This window comes from Malurus melanocephalus, unplaced genomic scaffold, assembly GCF_030028575.1.
Source record: "Malurus melanocephalus ecotype Western Australia unplaced genomic scaffold, MMel_1.1 scaffold_41, whole genome shotgun sequence".
NCBI lineage: Eukaryota > Metazoa > Chordata > Aves > Passeriformes > Maluridae > Malurus > Malurus melanocephalus.
The window spans coordinates 1,222,617-1,239,313 of NW_026623273.1; the positions used below are offsets into that span (position 1 = coordinate 1,222,617).

Consider the following 16,697-nt stretch of genomic DNA (forward strand, 5'->3'; position numbering starts at 1 on the left):
CTCTGGGGGTTGCTGGAGGAGCTCTAAATAGCAGCGTCACACAGATGTATGAGCAGTGATATTATTTTTACCCCAGTAAATAKCTGCCCTTTGTGTCTCAGACTGCTGCCTTTTCTAACAAAAGTCTGGTTTTAATTTCTGATTACTTATATGTCTTTCTATCAGTCATTCCAACTCTTCTAAGTCTCAGCACTGCACAAGTAAGCTGGGTTTAAAATATGAGGGTAGTGCACATGTACACAGCAACAATTAATAGTGCTACATCTATAAATCATTTACAGCAGAAASTAATAAAATCACTTTTATTAAACCAGTTTATTACAACCATTATGTTACAAAAATAATTTCATAATAATGTTAAATATTAAATACAAAAGTAGAATCGTTGTACTGYGCTCTTAAAATAACATTTTTTGTGTTTATATATGTTTCTATCAAAAGCAGCTAACCCAGATCTGTTAAAGAYTGTGGGTTTGCCCTTACCAACTATGTTTAGTTCCTCTTGACCTGAAGACATGTGGAAAGGAAATTGTATGTTAAGGAATTTAACTTCATCTAGGCAAGACAGAAAACAGTGAGAGCTTCCATGCTTCTTAAGAAGGAAACCAGTACAGGCCTCAATCCATTTTAAGCAAAACAATTACTGTTTTTAAAAAACAAAACCAAACACCAGTAACTGTTTGGAAGAGTGCAGTGGCYGAGAACTTCTCACTTGTCTTCAATATCTGCTATCATAGCCTCAACTGCATTCCAGTCCAGCTTGCTGAGGATGCTCCCTGTGCTTTCAGAAACACTGTCAGTGTTGATACTGCCAAGGGGAGAGAAACTCATTCCAGGCAGTGCAGAGACCTGTTGGGGGAAAAGAAGATGAGCGGATCCTTGTACATCATTCATGGACAGCGGAAATGATCCCACTCATTTAAAACATGCCCAAATCAAGTTACTTGTCTGATTATTCCACAACAAATGCAATCTGCTTTCCTCTTTATGCCCTCCCACTGGTGTCTGTTGCCTGGACAGGCAGTGTGACATTAAATTGTGTGACTGTAYAGTTTTAAAAAGAACATTCAGTTTCAAGGCTCACAGGAATGACTTTGCTTGTAAAGAAAAAACRTAGCTCTGCTGAAGCCCCATCATTTGTGTCCCTCTGCATCTGTCTCACCCACATAGGTAGATGCAGAGGGATAGATGCAGAACCACACTTTTAATAAAGCAGGTGTAAATAACATGTCAATTGGAAAGTGTCAAATAGTTTATAGAATAAGCAGATATTCTACCTGAAACATGGAGTCACGAGTATCCTGAAGTATTCTTTGGATGTCATCAGGCACASTCCAAGGACTCACCACATCTCGATCGGAGTCAAGATCAACACCTTCTGTCTGAACTGCAGTGGCCACTTGTAGAGGCTTTTGTGCTGAACTTCTGCTGCCTCTGCACTCAGCAGCTGAGGAGAAAACAGGCCAGCACTGTAACACTTCTCACTTTTTGTCTCAGTCTCTTGAAACTCCTTCAAGAACAGAAGCTCYAAGTTCTAAGAACTGAAGCCGTGTGTAAATCCTTGTGAAAGCAGCAAGCCCTGTTATCGAGAAGTGCTGTGGGGTTATGGTGAGAAAAGGCTGCTGGTCCCTTCCAGCCTCCTGACCCTAACTGTCCCCGGGGCAGGGCACAAAGTGCAACAGGACTACTCATGGTGCCTACAGCATCCAGGTTCTGTGGTGCAGGCTCCCAAAAAAATCATGGTGCTTCATTATTTGGCAGAGGATTAAACTAAATAAATCCTGTATCTCTGCCTCTTTAGAAGACATGGAACTTAAATGAAACCCTTAGCAGTGATGTGATAGCCTGGAAAAACAGATACAAGAAGGTGCCAGGAAATCAGAGAAAGATCAACCTGAATATAGAGTTGGAAAAGAAAACATATGGAAAGGAGAAAAATTACTTTTCCACATGAGTAGAGATGATTCGGGGAAAGTGTCTTTGCTTATTAATGCTTATTATTAAAAGTGGTTTTTATTTTTTTTTTAATTTTGCTTAAAATGCTTATTATTGCTTCTCTCAACTTCTTGCACTGCCAACTCACATACAYTGACATTTGAACATCCAAATTATGCCAATAATATAATTACTACATACGACAGAATGGAATAAAGTCGCAGTATTTCCCAAGTCTCAGACTGATACTCTCCTCATTCTTTGTCTGAGCTGCTTTTAACAAGTACTATAGCTGTTAAAAAATTTCATTAGGAGCAATGTTTTGCAGTTCCAGACCTACAGAGAAAGGCATRGGGAAAAGTACCCCTCAAATCCAAAGGGGTTTTTTTTTGGCTAAGCTTAGTCATAAATTTTTCCAAGCCAACATGGAAAAATAGATACTGTGCAGAAGGGTAACAAAGACAATTCCTGCTTCAAAGAYCTGGGAGAGTAAGCAGCATGCAGAGGTAAGGGAGAGGCACAATTCTTTTGTACTGGTCTGCTAATTAACTTTGTGAGTTTGAACTGAAATGTAAGACTCCAAGCCTTTGCTCYTTGTGATTTGTGTTTGAGGAATTCACCAAAACCTAGCACACTTATTTCAGTAATCTTGAAACTGTCACCTGACTAAAACTGTTCATAAAGTAAACAGTTTAATCAGAGGTGACTAAAGTACCTCACTAGTTTCTAATTAAAAGGATTTTTATGTGGGAAAAAAACAATGAGTTTTATTTTTCCTAAACAAATGCCGTATCTATATCTTATCTCCCCCCTGCATGATGCAGCACTATGTCATTGCTCTGTGTAACTTACAGGGTCTGGATTTAACAAGACACTTCGTAGCATTTCTCAGTCTTCCTCTGGGGGCACTTTTCTGAAGGAACATACAGGCATTTCCTGGAAAGACAAAGTAAGGATTTCCTTTTTAAAATGCAGATAAAATATACTCAAACAATGCTTACAAATTTTCATCTATGAGTTTCCAGCCTGGCTTACACAGTACTCTAGCTATGGTAATTGAAGCTACTTTGGATTTAAAGGGAAGTGATAAGGAAAGGTAACTCTCATCATTTAGGAGGTCAGAGGCAGCACAGTGGGAAAAGACTCAGGACAGGAAACATCCAGGATTATAAACCTGAATTTTTACACAGGTATCCCTCCTAAAACTCCAGCAGTAACTTGAAATCATCTTCAGTATATGCCCTTGTAAAAAAACTTCCATTCTTACCCCTGGACTGTGTTAAACCAAGAACTGGAGTGAAACGTTGTACTTTTGGACCAAAGCCAGGTTTGCCAGCAATTCTGCTCCTTTCTGCCAGAACAGGACTGTTCAGATGCCCTCTGCAACAAGACAAAGCAGAAAACCAACACAACAACAAAGCTTAAATATTTAACTACTGTGCACCAGGTACTATTGCTCCACACAACTTAGATCTGACAGAGCACATTCAGAAGGGTCATAAAAGCCAGAGAAATCACATTCAGCCAATTTGGCTGAGGATCAGCATCACACACTGCTTGTGGGGCCAGTGAGCCTCACCAGAATCAGAGCTGCCAGCAAGCACACAGAAAACACACCAAAGTGCCTTTACAAAGAGCCAGCTTAGTTCCAACAAACTTATTAGTTAGGAATTCCTGCCACTCCTGCTCCTCAGCAAGTCTGATTCTGGCTGGGCTGATGCACTTAAACCTCCCTTGGACACCACCAGCAGGTTCTGTACAGCACTGACTACACTTAGTGGAATGCCGTATACTGGAACTGCACCTAAAAAAATTCTGTACTGAAAAAAAGAAGCAAAAATATGTAAATTTGGAAATTACAGGATTACCTGAAGTACACAGTTCCCCCTATTATTCTGAAAAGCATAACATTTTATATATATATGAGAAAAACTAAAATGCAATATACGCCAGTATTACATGTGGCATTAATGCCAACAAATTGAATAAATATATCAATTTATAATACTCAGATACCCTCACCTCCTCAAAAAGCAATAAGTGCAAAAGGAAGAACAAGTAAAACTCTAAATAATGAAAAAAAAGAGCAAGCACGAGAACAAATCTAGAGTTTGCACAGCAGGATTTTTATTTGCTTCTTCCTTGTTGCTAGATGCTCTTGAGATCTCTACTGCTGGCTATAATCCAGTGGAATTCACAGAACCATTAAGGTTGCAAAGAACCTCCAAGATGGTAAGGTCGAATCTTTGATGGGATCAGCACCCTGTCAAYCAGACCCTGGTACCAAGTGCCATAGRTGGTGGCTCCACCACCTCCCTGGGCAGGCAGTGCCAATGTTTAACMACCCCTTCTGAAAAGGAATTGATGTTGTGTGGGATGGCTTGGGACCCTGATTACAGCTGGAGTCTGGTTTATTCCATCCTCCAAAAGGCRTTTTTAAGGCTCCCTCCAAGAATTGCAGTACTGGTGTAACAAGGCTGGAACAGGGACTCCCGAGTCCTCTGATCCAGACAAATTGTATCTTTGATTCTGCCAGCACAGGAAGTTTCACCCAGACTAATCCTGTCTCAACTTGCTACAAAATTTGAAGAGTGGTGAAGACACGAGTAGATCAGAGCAGGTTTAATGCTCAGAGTGGTACCCTGCACTGGGTGCCACATTCCTCCTCCGGTACACTTGAGGTGATTCTGCGCTGGACAGCRTTCTGTAGTCGCTTGCTGGTGATGCCACTGTTTCAGACAACATTTCATTCATCAGGGAAAGTGCCTGGGATACTCTTATCCTGTGATGCTCAGACAACAGGGCTCTGTGGAGAAATAATATCACACATTACCTCATGCTGTCACTCATTTCACCACAGCTGGGTTGCAAGTCTTGTTAGGCTACATGAAGAACATCTTTTTGTCATTTCACAGAAGATGTACCAAGACTTTTAAGATCATTAGCAAAAAGTAAGAACATTTCTTACCAATGGGTTTGACAGAATGAATGAGGAAATGTTTGGGAAAGAAAAGAAACAATGATATTTGGAAAATGACAAATATAGCCAAAGGATGAAACATGTTCAGAGTTTTCCTAAATGGTAAAGTAAACATGAATTATTTCTTTTGGCTAATATCTGAAGTTTCACARGCAATACAGTTGAAACTATCTCTACCTCTTTCTCAGGACTGGAAAAACTAATATATAAAGAAGGATATCCCAATTATATTTACAGAAACTTACCTGTCTCTTTCTTCTTTTTTCTTCTGGAAGATTCTAATATCCTTTGAAGTAGGATTATGATGCTGTATGAGAAAGTATCAAAATAATTAACTAATTACGTACTTGGTCTCATTCCAGTCTCTCATTCTCAAAATGTACTTAATTAAAAGTTAGTGTTTAAGACACCCTTCAGAAAAAAAAAATATGAAAGCATATGGCCCGACCAGGAAATTTAGGTTGTCTCTAAAACCTTCCASTCTCTAAAAACATACTGAAATCTCCCAGTCACATCTTCCATACCTCATATGCTTAAAATATTAATGTTGCTGAGGAGATGTCCCCATGGTCAAGCTCAAAGTTCCTAAACTTCATTTTCCTAAAAATGAGTGATATTCCCAAAAACTAATTTAAAAAACAGGGCAAGGTTGCACTTTGACCTGTGTGTGCTAGAGTACAATTTGAATTCTTTAATTCTTTGTTCTTAAAAAAAAACCCAAATAAACCCAAAACCAAAMCATTCAMTGAAAGCTGAGAATCCCCCCACTAATTATTTYAGGACAAAAGTCTGTAGCAAATGCATCAAGCGTATATTTATGTGTTGACAACACAAGAATGGAGGACTCGTTTTTCTTGAATCATTTCTATCCATACATGTGCAGAAGAGCAGCCCTGTTAAGTTTTGAAAGGTTGTTYAAAACCAGGGGAAATACTTTATTTCACACGGAAGAGCTCTGTTACTCTTTCTGATAGCAAATACAATTGAATTATTTTGTAACAGGGCACATGTGTATGCTATATATTTGCTGCACAGGAGTTACAACCAATAGAGCTTCAGCCTGCAAGTATTTACAACATATTTTGAATTCAACCAGGTAAAAATAAAGGGATATATTTGCTGTTGTTAGGTCTCATCTCCTGCAACACCGGGGTAGGGTCTTTTTAGGTCCTGAAGGTATTCAGATGGCAAATGCATATTTTGAGAGTTAATACTGATTGGAAATTTTCTTCTGAACTTCTTCTGGTTTTTATTTTCCATTRTTTCCAGCACAGACAAGATGGATCAGGCCATAAACGTGTTTTTATTAATTAAATTTTAAACCTAAAAAGTTCTGGGAGGTGACTGCTTGTTCACTAAAACCAGACTTCAACAGAAAAATTTCATAGGGTTCCTTGACATATATGACATATTTCAGGCATCTCTGCTGCCCCTTTGCAATTTCACACACCTCTGTGTGGGTGAATGACAGTGATGGCTGCCCTCAGTATCCTGTCATTCACTAAAGGATGCTGACATCTGAACTCTGCTTTTTAAATTCACTGGGGGTGTTTGGGAGGTGCATGGGAAGATGAAACAAGATGTAAACACATCTTAACAACTGCTGCTATCACTCCGTGAAAAAACACTTTTTCATCAGTGAATGTTACAGATTTATCCATTACAGGCTATACTGTGTAATTGCCATCYGCAGCCAATGGTGACCACAGAAACCTGTGAAGAGCACTGGTGTATCCGATTATCTGACACAACTGGCCAGTTCCAATAAAATAAATTACACACGTAAAAAGCCAATATTAAAATAGGGGGAAAAAAMCACTGTCAGCCTTTATATTATCAAACCGGAATAATCGTCACCTGTGCAACAAGTAACAGTTACTATTCAAGACTCCCATTGTTCTTACCCTATGCTTCCTCAGGTTGAAAGGATTACGTTCYTTTTGTCTTTGTTCATCCAGTTTCTGCATATATTCTTTCATTCTTTCCTTTTGCTTTCTTTTCATCCATGTTTGTATCTCTTTTCTCTCCTTTTCTGTTCTTTGGGAATGCCCAGAAGCAGAATCAAGAACCCTGAGAGCAGATATAAACAGGAAATAATCTAGCACATCCTGAAAATTRCAAACAATGGTAACCACATTAAATAATAAAAATACTGAAAACCCTTTAAAATCCTGACACAGCTGGAAGTGTAAGTAATCAACAAGAAGGGAAATCTTCCTCTGCAAAATTTTACCACATAAAATCCTGGCAAACAAGCAATTCCCAAGACATCTGATACAACTTTTCTTCTAGCTGTCAACTACATTCAGATAAGAGAACTAGAACYTAAACTGGTGGAAACTATGGCACCAATGCAACAGACTGGTGTCCTGAACAGCTGTATTTTTGTTCCTGTCAGCAACTGATATCACMAACAGGGGTAGGAAACAGATGTCACTTTRACCTCTCTCAGGCAAGAATACAGCTGATTTTATAACTGACAGTCAAGAAGGTGTAAAAATCTCCAGCAGGGAGGGAAGCCTGACAAGCTGGAAACTGGGGCTGGAAGTTTCTGAGGCTGCTGTGCCACTGGAAAAGAAATTCCAGTTCTATCTTTGAGAACTGCTTTAGAAGACCTGAAGGTCTGAACTGAATCTGCTGAACAGAAAAATTCTGCTCCAGCCTACACCTAGCAGTAGAAGGAACAAGCAAGTAGGAAGGAAAGAATTTCAAAACCAGAGTACTAGAAAACCATTAGTGCATTAGCCGATAATGGACAGTAAATTTGTGGCTATCAGAAGTTCTAATACTAGTCGCATCCAACCACACAATTGCTTCCATTGTTAACAGAGTGCGAACTATGAGAATAACCAMAGTTAGAATGATTTAACCAACACACAATAAAAAACCAGCCAGGGTATTACCTAAAGGTTTTCTTAGCCCGTGTTTTTGCAAAGTCCAGCTCCAACAGAGAGATGTCACTTTCAACCACACGGTCATTCACAGCATCTGTAACATCACTCGGACCAGTAATTTGCAGGGGATCTTCTAAAGAGCTTGATGTTAGGTAGGGGAAAAATGCCATTACTAATTAAATGTAGAACATTCCTGTAAGAGCAACAGGCTAAAGCCCTGTCTTTTATAATGAAAACAAGAATATCCAGGTTGTTTTACATAAAGCCTTTGGACTGAATTTTCTTTCCCTACATCTCTACTGGGTTAGTACACTGGAGTCAACTCTCAACAAGACAGAAGAAGCAAGACCTGGCTGACATCAGAGGGACAATCCAGAGCTGAAATACTTAAGCTCCAGTGGGCTGTGTGAACAGGGCTGGCCCACAGCAGGGTGAGCCTGGCAGTCAGAAGCACCCCACTGGGGTTTCTAATGATACACATGAAGAGAGAAGGTTGTGAGGTGCTACCACTTTCAAGCGCCCCATATCTCAATAACCTTCTGAGCAAGAGCCTGTATGAGTGAGAGCATAGTTTCATCTAAATTCTCCCCATTTCTTTCCTCTCTTTTAATCAGTTGCTCCCGGTAAAATACAAATCTCATCGTTTAGGACCACAAGCTACCATTATCTGCTAAAGTTTATTGCCTCACACCCATACTTCATCTTAGGTAATCTCCACCTAATCTTCTTCAGTCACAACAACCAGTTCCACTCAAAATACTTGCAGAGTAGGATAAACCATTCAGTTTACTGCTATGATTCAAGCAAAACAATAAAGAATGGGTAATGGAGAAGAATGACTAGAAGAAAGGGATGCCAGATACTCTTTTCTACTGGATTCAGAAGACTAACAGCAGCCAAAAGTAAAAATRCAAATGTCAGACCATTTTATTTCATCCATAGGCTCTTCCCAATTTTGAAGTCKTCGGAGTGTCGCTTTATACTTTTCATATGGCAACACTTTAAAAACCTTCTGGTGATAGTTGGCTTTGTAGACAACTGCCAGCAGCAGTTGCATTTACTTTGCTGAAAAAGTGGTTTGCACATAGGAGAAATAATAAATTCACACAGACAAGAGCACCATCAACACTAACAGCTCCCTTACTTGTAACTAGAAACTAACTTTGAACACTTCAGCAGCTTTTGCATTAAGTTAATCTAACAGGCACTATCAACATCAGAGTAAATGGCTTTTATTCGGTTGGAAAATAAATGTCTCAATTTTTATAAAGTGATGATTCCACACTGACAGTCACCTTTTGAGTAAACTTTCAACAACTAATCTCAAAATACATACCCAGCACATAGATCTCCGCATATACGAGAGCCTGAAACAGAAACAATCCTTGTTAATAACATCCTTGCACTTGTACACAAACTAATAATAAAAACATTAAACAGACTGTGGGATAAAGTATAGAAAAAAATCAACCTCAACATGTTGACATTAAAACAAATTCATATTGTACATAAGCTTAACAGCCTGTGAGACAACATGTCAYTGACTGCCAGGTTAGCACAGAGACTCCAGAGAGCATTAATTAACAGTTCTCTGGCTTTTGTGGATGGTTTTGCTAGGAAAATATCATCACTCTTGACAGCTTTCTGCCATGACCAACTAACTGGAAAATATCTGTTCCAATTAATTATACAGTGTTTCTTGGAAAATTAGTGATTGACACTTACTTGAGGAATCCAGACACTCAGAAGAAGCTTGGAATTCAGAAGATGCAACTGAAGAGTAGTGTGGCTGTCTTGGAAGGAAGAGCACTGCTTCCTCTCCTAAACTAAGCTCTCCATCTCAAAAAATTAYAGTTGTAACTTAGTATCACTGATAGTTAGCTTGCAAGTAACAAATTTATACTTAGAAAGCTCTATTACTGTTTTCAAAAARTAAATTGGTGTGCATACTACTTGAGATTCACTTGTGCTCTATCCAGACACAGGAACCATGTTTTAAAACCTTTTAAGACAGATTGCTGTAAATGTGAATATCAAATACACATTCACATGTACAAAGCATGTATCATTTTTGGGAGCCTGACTGCCAGCAATGCAGGCAATATGCTGAGAAAACAACACAAACACATTTTTAACCTTGGGCAATAGGTTGCTGGCAGAATGATTTTTCCTCCTCCCGTTAAGGCKACTGCAGTCTTCATAATTACAAAAATCAACTTACTCTCAGTTTTCAAAATTATTAGACCTCATATAATAATCTTTTATGATACAGAGTGTAGTTCCTGTGCAGTGAAATAAACCAATTGACTTTACTCATGTCAGCTGGATTTAACAGAGATGTCACCTCTCTAGACATAGGTGGACTATAGTGATGAAAAAGACAGTTTTAGGAGGAAGCTTCAAGTATTCTGTGACATGTCCATTTATATTCACTGAATTAAGTGAGTACAAAYCAGCACAGTGATGGGTTTCAGAAACAGACCCAACATTGCTGAGCTGTTTTCAAAGCTTAGTGATACTGTTCTGTCATGTAACAAACTCATTATCAGTGCATATCAATGAAGCCAATCTAAATAATGCAATATAGAAAGGCTCATGACTGACTTTAATAAGCTCATTGTCATTACATAACATTCTGTGTAACAGTCATGAGAAATTATTACACCGTGMAGAAAAGGTTTAGTTATTTTTAGAAGGTGCAAATGGGAAAGRTACACAATAAAGATTATACCAGAAGGTGACTTTAGGCCACTGGGAGAATTAGAARCCAAGACTGCAGAGGCAGGAGTGTGTACATCCCCTGTAGTAGAACTGGGTACAGGACATTCCAAGTTTAAGCTCTCCTTTTGATCATCTATAACATCTTCAAAAATCATGCCTGTCAAATGATGTTCTGATTCTGTGAAAAAAAAAACAGACCAGTACTTAGTGTAGACCAATGGGAAATCCTCACGATGCAGAAACCATCAATAATATATATCAGATAGTGRCATCTTTAGTTTATCTGTCACCTACAGCAGCCTGGACCTGGATCAGCCRTGCCTCCCTATGGAAGGGCACTTCCAGGGCTGTGCTGTGTGAACCAGACCTGCACACACAAAGAAAATGAGTGGGCCAGGAGTTGTTCCGTGTGAGCCTAAAGGACATCCTAAATATCGTCTTACGTATGAATACAGATATAGCCATGACTTGGTTCCACCACTTGGCTTTGCTTTAACTCCATAAGTAGATTAGACTATGTTCTTGGCACAGGACAGTAGCTATAAGTAGGTACTATATAGTTATTCATTAAAGAAACAATAAATCTTTCAGTACATCTTCTCTAGAAAACAGCTAAGCTGATGTAACATTTTAATAAAACCAGTAGATATGACAACTCAATATTAAGATTTGCTACCTTTCTTTTTTGTTCCTTTCTCTGATATGCTTGGTTTATATTTCAATAACATCTTTTGGGATTGCATTAAATATCAGTGATAAYTGAAAGCCATCTAAGATGAATATTCAATGGTAAATTTACTATCCTGCTGTTAATTGGACACATACCAGCACCAATGACTCCCGCAGCTCCAGAGACCATAGGATGAGCACCAAGGTCTGAATCAGCAGCCATTTCAAAATCTTCTATCAGCTTCACTAACTGTAATGAAATCCAAAAGGTAGRTAATGACACTTTCTTCAAGGTATTTCTGAGACTTACACTATAGATATTTATGCAAAGTCTACTCTAAATATACTTATCTTGTCAGGATCTTATAAATATTTTAATGCAGTTTCCTGACTGAAAGCAAAGAAGTTCAGGAACCAAAGTAGCTCAAGTAGATTAATTTCATGAAAGAATTTCAAGCTTCTGGATACTTTGAGAAAAACACATATAAATTCCATTATTTTTAGGAACAGTTCTACTCCTAATGATCACATTAAAGTAGCTGAAGTTTTTCAATACATAATTTATTTAAAAGCCACTCAAATTAAARTATTTCCATAGTCTTCATATCTCACAAGTTTCCTAAAGTTTAAAATTAGAAAATAAATACTAAGATTAATGCAAAATGAGACATTTTACTGAGCATTAGTCTCAAAGAGAACAACACTCATACCTGATATGYAATACATGAAAAATAGTTACAAAAGGAGTGACCAACTAGTATGAACTGAAAAAACAGGAAAAAAAAAAAGATTTTCTTCAGGATTCACCTAGATACCCAGAAGTTTTAAAACCCAGGTGCTATGAAATGCTATGAAACAAATATAGGCTTTGTGAAGATCCTTTTTTCCCCGCAAGCTTTTAAAAAATCTGACTTAAATAAAAACTTTGATGAAGGACTTAAGTGATTAAATAATCCACCTTAGTGTAACAACTGTGTAAATGACACAATGAAGTCTTTACATTTCTGTGAATCATGCAATACCCTGAGTTACAAGAGATCTGTAAGATCCATCAAAGCCCAACTTTATTTTACTTCTGTATTAAGATTTATAAAGACAGCAAAAATTCAAATATTTTATGAAACAAATAGGATCATGTTCCAAAAACAGTCACTTCATATTTTGCACAAGCACAACTGGAGRAATCTTTGTCAAAAATTGTCCTACTCAGCCTGAACTTGTGTGCTATTCCATTTTCTCAGTTACACAGAAATTAMATCTATTCTGCCCATTCACTAATAACACCACCATTCTCGCCAACATCTGATCCATTGTAAGCAACCATGTCAGCCAACAGATTTAGCACTAAATATGAACGAATGTGGAGAACTTGAATTATAAAATAGACACTATATAAATATATATATATATATATATATAAATAACGTATTATATTTTATATTATATATTATATTATAGATAGTACATATAATCTTATTCTCAATCTGTCAACATATATTAAGCAGATTTGAGAACACATTGATCCAAAACGTAGGCTTTTTCTTTAGCTAAAAAACTGTTTAAAAAAACAACAGTTAGCCCTCAGAACTCACCATTTTGCTATTTCTGAAATCCTGCTCCATATTTTCTACTATGTTCTGTAGTGTCTGTAATTGCATATCCATTTCCCACTGCTTTGTGGAAAAGTATTCTTTTTCAATTACTTTGGACGGAAGCCCTGAAGAGGRAAGAGTTCTTCCATCTTCACGTGTTACGTTCCAAGTTACACGATCTGTAGCAGAATCTAATTCCTTATCTTCCTTTTGCAATTGGTTTGATACATTTTTCTGATGATCATCTTGAAAAAAAAAGAGAATGCATCAATATCATTGAATAAGCCACAAGCTCCTAATCATGTGAGTAATTAGACATATGTGCTATAGCTAATAGAACATTTCAAGAGACAAGAATCATTACAAAGTCAGTCAAATGTGTCACTGTTGATGTCTAAACAAAAGAGGTTAATTGGGGAAAGGCTGCAGATTTTATGTGGGAGTCTTACAGCACAGAAGTATTACTATTCCTTGGATTGAAAGCTGGAAATGGTTTACCTTGCTTCTGAAGTTCCTCAGGTGGAGTTGCATTAACAACAGAAGCTGCTGCTTGATCAAGTTCTGCAGTAGATGGAATTTCAAGCTTCTCATTTTGCTGTGCAGCAATCTCTTCTGCAGACTCAGGTATCATAGGCAAATTGTTCAGGATGTCACTGTCTTCAATATCAATCACACTGATATATTCACGTTTATGCTAAACAGCAAGATAATGAAGAATTATACAGTATGTATTTTGAATAAGCGGTTTACAATGCGTTGYTCATCATTTCCTGTGTTTACCCCGTAACAGTTGTGACTGAAAGGCTTTTTGTTTGGGGARCAAAATAAATACAATTTTCCCTACCACATTATACAACTGATTCAGRCAGACACAAAGAACCCAAATTCATGAAGTAAAACAAGCAGTGTACTTAAAATGCATTTCATCCATATGTACATTAGATCACTAACCAAATCAGATGYATCTGATAGAAAAGATGGTAAAGGTTTCTCATTCACTTCAGGGGGGACATTCAGGTTTAAGCACATGTCTGGCAGTAGTATCTCAGAGGAACTAGATGGTTCTACAAGAAAATAACAATAGTCAGTATTATATTTACAGTAAAAAGCACAAAACCTTCAGACTATCAGGAAACAGCTCTGCATTCCCTAGATGATAAGAAAAGCTTTGGCTAAGCTGCAATCTAGATTGCTATTAATATCCAAGTCCCTCCTACTTAGGTAAAAAAAAAATCTGCATCTTTACTTAATCCAAAGAAATTAGATTACTCAGCTAGAAGCCTCAAATAAAACCRTCCACAAATAAGTCAYGTAATAKAGTAAAATTATCTTCAAATGGAGRAACACTGTTGAATTTTACAATAACMGAAAAATCAGTATGCTCATTTGGTATCATAATGAAAATACTTGGGTACTGGAATCTGTGCAATGTATCTATGGAAYAAGGGTACTGCAGCTCAATTTCACGTGGAGCTGTGATCTGGTCAATACATTTGGTCTACATTACACTAAATSCCAAAAATTAAGTGGCACTAAAATCCAGCTAAAATCCACGAGAAAAGGATTCAGTTTAATACAAAACCCATGTTAGAACAGTAACATTTTTACAGATTTCAAAACAACTAATGAAGTAGAGAAAGACTGAAGCCATACCTGGTGCAGGAACAGATGTGACCAGCCCCTTTTTTTTAACTTTGGAGACCTTATTTCCACCACTGATCCCACRATCCTGATATGATTTGAGCACTTGATTGGTAAAAAAAGAAGAGAAGATCAAAACACATGAGTTTCAGGAAAGTAAAGATACTGATGGCATTATCTGAGATTATATTTCTGATTTGCCAGCTCATAATCAAAGAAAAGTTGTGGGGAAGAGGCAAGGAAACCGTTTCAGTCACGTGTAAAACACTATAAATATAATATAAATATAAAATGCACACTATAAATATAAAATGCATTTAGATAAAGTCACAGGAGAACTAACTTACAGAAAGGATGAGGAGACTTACAWAATTGCATAAGTAATGTTTTTTATTATAATTATTTTAACTACTGCTCTGTAATTTATATTCCAGTGTTTTCTCTGTTTTAATTCTTTTTGAAATAGGAAATCAGAGCATAAAAAACTGGTTTTGCCTGTATAAATTTGCTGCATTTTGAAAACCGACAAAATATCATAATTAATCAGAAGCAACACCAAAAATAGCTGGTTTCTGTGGATCACCTGGGTAGCGCTTACCTGGGTTAGTATTTGTACTTGCATCTTGAGTTTCTACTGKTTTTTTTCCAACAGAAGCCAAGTAATGCAGATCTGCTGAGAGAGTACTTGCTTTTTCCATTTCGTCTAAAATGCAATAACACAAAATAGGTGTCTACAAATAATACAGAATTAGACATCTTTGAAAGCAATGATATTAACTCACAACTATGGACTCCAACAGTTTCTYCTTTATATTTCTGACAGAAAATTTTAACTTTTCTCTAAGCATACCTCATAAATTATTTAAAGAAAAGTTTGTGCTACCTACTCTATGTGAATACACCACTGTACTGACACTTCCAATGTTACACTAAATTAAAATCAAGATTCGGTTTAGCTATGCRATTTTTAAATTAAATATTTCAATGTGTTGAACAATAACAGTCTACTTCATTTTCTAAAAGGAGGTGAAAAATATTTGTAACATGTATGCCTTCATACCTTTAYTGTTGTTTCTACAGAGTTTGCATGCCATTATTTCTTTAAAGCCAAATTTCAGAGAATGAATAATAYTTTGTCCTGTGACAGAACTGAATATTGTCAGGAATTAACATACTGTAAAGAAGCAAATCTTTCCACAGGCATGGTCATCATATTACATGCTAGAAACATTGCAAACATTGTGTTTCTTTTACAAGAGCCCTAAATTTCGTGTAATTAGAATATGCAGGCAAATAATGCTGGAATAGTATCTTTTAAAAATAAATAAATAAATTTAGGATTTCAAAGGTTTACAGAATTATTTTGATTGAACAGAAATTACTGTCAACCACATCTAATTAAATTCACTCAACAYACTGTTATTATTTTGTTAACTCCATTGTTAAACATAAATACTAGACTACCACTCATTCTTAAGAAAAATCAAAATATTTGTATAATTTTTGGGAAAACTATTATGAATCTTCAGATAATTGATACAAGATCTTAAATTYGCCTGCATCTCTTTACACCAAACCCCTAAAAATTGAATAACCCCAGAAAATTCCAAATACCTACTCTACCTCCTGAAAGACTGGGRTAAGTTCCCATAAGCCAGTAAGCTCTACTGCCCACAGACTACATTCTCTAAGTCTGCAACATATTGATGACCACAGAGCTTTTCTGTGAATTCTAATAAACTTACGTTCCTTGATTTTTTTTTATTTAAGCACTCAAAGCATTAAGAAGACTTGTACTTGCCCATTGAGATGAGAAAACCATCTTGAMTGTAAGACGTTGATTTTGGTTTGTGATCCTAATATAAGGAAACAAAGAGCCATCTTTAAAAAGAGCTCCAGGACAGATTAAAGGCTTTCTTGATGCTGTTAACTATCCAATATACTTCATATGAGTAATGATTTTGGGGAAAAAAAGGACATAACTGTCACTTACTTTGTCTACACCGTTTTTTAATTCCTCTAATCCAACTTAGTGGAATTATTGACTATGTAACATTTTCTTATGTATCTTATCTATGTGCAGTAGCATAAATTCCTTATTCCTCTTTGAGTCTATCCTACCCCTGCTGTACCCTGACTAACATCTCCAGGTCTGATGAGGGTCTCCAGTTCCTGTGTTGGAGTRAAGTCTCAAAGAAGGTACGATATGGATCAGAAATACAGCCTGCTGCAYTGGATAGCGATCTAGCATTAAAATGGTAATGC

General features: G+C 37.0%; 1 protein-coding gene across 1 annotated transcript in view; it reads right to left on the bottom strand.

Moving 5' to 3' along the window:
- Positions 1 to 302: 302 nt before the first annotated feature.
- The window catches only part of CPLANE1 (ciliogenesis and planar polarity effector complex subunit 1), a 58,003-nt gene continuing 41,608 nt past the window's right edge, over positions 303 to 16,697 (bottom strand). The window contains exons 38-55 of the mRNA XM_057364685.1: positions 16,234 to 16,288; positions 15,031 to 15,135; positions 14,445 to 14,537; positions 13,743 to 13,855; positions 13,290 to 13,485; positions 12,792 to 13,036; positions 11,356 to 11,449; positions 10,541 to 10,708; positions 9,535 to 9,648; positions 9,146 to 9,176; positions 7,819 to 7,950; positions 6,820 to 6,985; positions 5,161 to 5,222; positions 4,577 to 4,741; positions 3,203 to 3,315; positions 2,788 to 2,871; positions 1,278 to 1,447; positions 303 to 849 (exon numbers count right to left, since the gene is read on the bottom strand). Coding sequence (XP_057220668.1) covers positions 709 to 849; positions 1,278 to 1,447; positions 2,788 to 2,871; positions 3,203 to 3,315; positions 4,577 to 4,741; positions 5,161 to 5,222; positions 6,820 to 6,985; positions 7,819 to 7,950; positions 9,146 to 9,176; positions 9,535 to 9,648; positions 10,541 to 10,708; positions 11,356 to 11,449; positions 12,792 to 13,036; positions 13,290 to 13,485; positions 13,743 to 13,855; positions 14,445 to 14,537; positions 15,031 to 15,135; positions 16,234 to 16,288 — 2,247 coding nt within the window. The 3' untranslated portion in view covers positions 303 to 708. The remainder of the gene's footprint in view (positions 850 to 1,277; positions 1,448 to 2,787; positions 2,872 to 3,202; positions 3,316 to 4,576; positions 4,742 to 5,160; positions 5,223 to 6,819; positions 6,986 to 7,818; positions 7,951 to 9,145; positions 9,177 to 9,534; positions 9,649 to 10,540; positions 10,709 to 11,355; positions 11,450 to 12,791; positions 13,037 to 13,289; positions 13,486 to 13,742; positions 13,856 to 14,444; positions 14,538 to 15,030; positions 15,136 to 16,233; positions 16,289 to 16,697) is intronic.